Source organism: Parus major, chromosome 5 (assembly GCF_001522545.3).
Source record: "Parus major isolate Abel chromosome 5, Parus_major1.1, whole genome shotgun sequence".
Lineage (NCBI taxonomy): Eukaryota > Metazoa > Chordata > Aves > Passeriformes > Paridae > Parus > Parus major.
The window spans coordinates 44,651,001-44,655,419 of NC_031774.1; the positions used below are offsets into that span (position 1 = coordinate 44,651,001).

At 41.6% G+C, this 4,419-nt stretch overlaps 1 protein-coding gene across 3 annotated transcripts in view; it reads right to left on the reverse strand.

Annotated features, from left to right (window-relative positions):
- The window catches only part of EML5 (EMAP like 5), a 102,463-nt gene extending 98,048 nt beyond the window's left edge, over window positions 1–4,415 (reverse strand). For all 3 annotated transcript variants that reach the window (XM_015631713.1, XM_015631711.1, XM_015631710.1), the window contains exon 1: window positions 4,219–4,415. In XM_015631713.1, coding sequence (XP_015487199.1) covers window positions 4,219–4,415 — 197 coding nt within the window. The remainder of the gene's footprint in view (window positions 1–4,218) is intronic.
- Window positions 4,416–4,419: the final 4 nt, after the last annotated feature.

The following is a 4,419-nucleotide window of genomic DNA, read 5'->3' on the forward strand; positions in this document are numbered from 1 at the left end:
ATCCGAAGGAAGGAATCCGAAGGAAGGAATCCGAAGGAAGGAATCCGAAGGAAGGAATCCGAAGGAAGGAATCCGAAGGAAGGAATCTGAAGGAAGGAATCCGAAGGAAGGAATCCGAAGGAAGGAATCCGAAGGAAGGAATCCGAAGGAAGGAATCCGAAGGAAACTGTTCTACAAGTCACCTTGGAGCATGTCAGCAGTCTCCTTGGAACACATCAGCATTGAGAATTGTCCTAGTAACATCAAAGGCTTTTGACAGTAGACAGCCATTTAAAAACGTAGATAATTTCAAGGTTTCCAATTTTCTCATACCAAAAAAATAAAATATATAAATATGCCTTAGCTAGCCCAAACAGATAAGGAGCCTCCATACAAGCACAAGTTTTACAGTATAACAAGTTAATTCTCTGAGGGGGCATCTTCTGAAATCTTGATACAGATCAGATTTAAATACAATCCCTCTAAAGTCTCTGATATGGGAAGATCAGCCAACATTAAATAAGCTATGATCCTCTAAACAAATAAAATTATGAAGAGAACAAAGTTAAGATCCAACATGAACACACCCAGATACTGTTTCTTCCTCAGCTACCAGAAAGCAAACCATTCTACATATCACAAGCTAGTTTGGTGATACACAAAATCCTAGAGAACACACACTTGAAACCGGTAGCTTTGTAGGAATAACTTGCACTTTCATTCAGTATTAGTATCTCCTACACATACACAGCCAAGGCTGGACAGGGGAACTTCTCTTCCACAAACACAGCAGACATCCAAGTTATGCTGCTGGCAACAGATCAAAGCAAATCACCTGAGATTTCACGTACAAGATTTTTCTCCTTATTTTCTCCTGAAAATGTAAGAAACTCAGTAATCTGTATGCCCAGAAGATGCAAATTTCCAAAGCATTTCTGCATCTGACACTTTCCACAAGTGTTTGCATACATCCTGGACCTCAACAACAAAAATATGCAAATGCATAAGAAAAGGGAGACAAGTAAGATTGAAAACATGTAACTATATCCTCTAGAATAGTAAGTTGATTTCTAGAAAGTAATTCTTAGAAAAGATAAAAAAATTAACATAAAAAGTAAAAGTTTACCAGCAAGCAAGAAAATTCCTTTAGAAAATGGATTACAGGGATTGTTCAAATAAAACAAAATTTAAAAAAAAGTCCAAATCAGACTAATAGATTTTCAAAGAAATTTGAAATTATCTCAATTAGCCTCTTCTAATCCAAAAGAGTTTTCAAAAGACCTGAGGGACCAAACACTGAAAGAGAACTCTCTTCCTATACAGTTAACTGAGGGTGAGGAATTTGGGGTGTGAACACAATGATTAAAATGAAGAATAGACATTCATACTGAAAAGTAATTATGTTAAAACACCTAATCACGTAAGAAAATCTCACAGCAGGTTTACAGGGTTTCATTTAACAAAAGCAGGTAAAACTCCAAAGCAGAACAAAAACTGCTAGTGTTAGAAATTTCCAATGGAAAATGTCCTATGACTATCCATTACTTCAACACTGCTTTCTACTACTAAAGAAATGGTCTCTGACTTCAGAGCTGCAGTTCCTCTCTCCTGATTGATGTTTACAATTACAATGTCATCCAAAGAACGTTACAACATAAAAGTTCTCATAATGAAGAGTACTAATAATATCACCATGTAGTGAGTAATATTTATGCTTAGTTCTTGTAGCTATGGAGCTAGGCTCATGAAAGTTTGATTCTTTAAATACATACAATTTTCAGACTCCAGAACTGCTTTCACAAATTAGATACCATACTTGTAAAAAGACACTTAATCCCATTGCTTTCACTAAAAAAATCCCAAATGTCTCAGCATTCAGACTGTAGTTGCACATACTATTAGAGCACAAAATATATTAATTCTTTTGCAACACAACAGTTGAGTTTATCCACAGAGAGAAAATTTAGTAATACTGATTACTATATTATATAACTTCATTTTTGCACCTGCTTTTTGGATTTGGGATTTGTTTTGTTGCTCTTGTTTTGTTTGTTCATTTTTTGATTTTTTATTTTTTTTTTAATATCTGACCTTCATATAACTCCTTTAAATATTAAGAACTAATGTGTTTATATACCCAAGTTTAGTCAGGAAATGTTTGAGATGGCTTTTAAATGATACTACATTGCATTTTTAGAAAAAGTAGCAAGTGAAAGACTTACCAATGCAAGTCTAACCGTAGTATGAGAAATAGCCATGATGCTTCTAAATCAAGCATTCTTCTTTAAGCATACTAATATTTCTGTATAGCTGTTGCATTTAAGAAGCATGCAAAATTCTAACTGCATAAACCTGTAATGCTTTATCCTACTGAGAATTATATTCTCTCATCAATACAATTCAGAGGAGAAACTGCTATGCTGGGCCATGGTACCATTCAAATCAAAGTACATACACAAAACAGACTTACTTTTTCTCTCCAGTTAGTTGACTTAAAAGCAGATTTGTCTGTTTGTTTTTTGGTTTTTCTGGGGTTTTTTTGTTTAGTACTAGTCTAAACAATTCTGTCACATTTTAGCCAAATGTAGCACACTGTACCAAAACTGAGAGAGACTGAGCAAGAAACTGTTACCACACACAAACAAAAAACTTGCCCAGTTGTAGCTCAAACCATTTAATTCTTATGCTACAAGAAGTGCTACTGAAACAAACAGTGTCATTCGGGAGCACTCAATATTAAATGTGTAATATTACACTGCCGCGACCTCCGAACGAGCAGTGAGCCACTGCTTCCTCAGCAAGTTGTGTATCTGGATTTCCCGCAGCACCTGGCATCACAGGTGGCTAGAAGTTCTTAAGAAAACAATTTTTCCTGGATTAAAGTGAGAATGTTAAAACATTAAGCAATGCAAACAACAGTGATTCAAACTCCTGACTCAACACCCCTAGTACAACACTCTGCCGCGGTACATTGACTAGGTTTTCTTCGCGTGTTTAGCACAAAGGAGAAACATACCATGGATGCGACAGACTTCTTAGGAATATTCACAGCCATAGTTCAGAACTAATTAAATTTCTTCAAGAAGATTTAAACAAAGGGGAAAAGTGGCCATTATTACCAAGTTTTCTAGTGTGCCTAAATGCTTAAATGAAAGACATAGCAACTATTCTGCTCTCTACAGGCAGTACCTGTTACTCATGAGTAACACATACAGAGGTATGCCTTCGTGCACTAAGCATCATAAAAACAAATTCCGTGTTGTAAAACATACAAAAGACCTACAAAAGTATCTACTGCTAGCTCTTACCCCAACAGGAAAGCCAAAGGAAATCAGAATTTAAAATCCATCTGCAATGACACCTACTGTAAGAGAAAAGATTGATGACTCAGGCTCACATCTGCCCTTCATACTCCTCAAATTCTCTCACTGATCTCACACCACTAGGCTTACAAAAGCATCCTTGGAGTGGAAAGACATATAAGAAATTTTAACAGCACATTTCTTTCACAGCATCGGTTTGTAATTAATTTTTTAATGGACTCAGCACCTGGTAACATTCCTTGCCAAGTGAATTAATGAGCTACGGAAGAAACCTCAACTTCTCAAGAAAGGCTGATCTTTTAAGATTACCCTAAAAGTTGCGTGAGTTACAGGCAGGCCACTAATTCCCCATGTAATCGTCGCCATTTAAACATCAGACAAAGGTCTACCTGCTACAGATTAACCTCCTCCGCATCCCAAGTGCTCCGGGGCACACACGCGATTACCGCCTCTCCTCCCGCCGGCCCTTTGACATTCAGGGGCGGCCGGCGACCGAGCGGCGACCCTCGGGCTGCCGCGCCGGGCACGGGCTCCCGTACGAGTTTCGGCACCGCGCACCGGCGGCACTGGGGGACACACACAACACGGCTGATTAAATCCGACAGCTAAAAGCCATTGCCAGGCTGTTTCTACCCACGGCGAAGCCCGGGAAGGGGGGGCGCGGTGAGGAAGCGCTGACTGTCCTTGATGTATTTCTGTCCGCTCCCCGGATCCCCACAGCACCGGCGGGACGCGCATCACCGGCGCTGCCCGGGACGGCACCCGGGCCATGCAGCGGCGGGGGGATATTCGCACCCCGCTCCAGGGGGAAGGGAGGAGCGGGCGGGGGGACGAGCCGGGCTGCGGGGCCGGGACTGCCGGAGGGGGTCGGAGCCCGCGGCGGGATGGGCCCGGGAGCGCGCGGCGCCAGCGGTACCTGATGATGTCGTCCTGGTGCCCCAGGTAGAATTTCTGCCGGTGCTCCCGGGGGCTGTAGACCACGCCGACCCCCGCCACGAAGTAGACGATCTCCTTGGCCGCCGTGTAGTAGAGGTTGTTGCGGCACTGATGACCCCGGTAGCCGTAGACCCACTCCAGCCGCAGGTGGCAGCTCGGCGCGCTCCGGTCAGCCATGTCC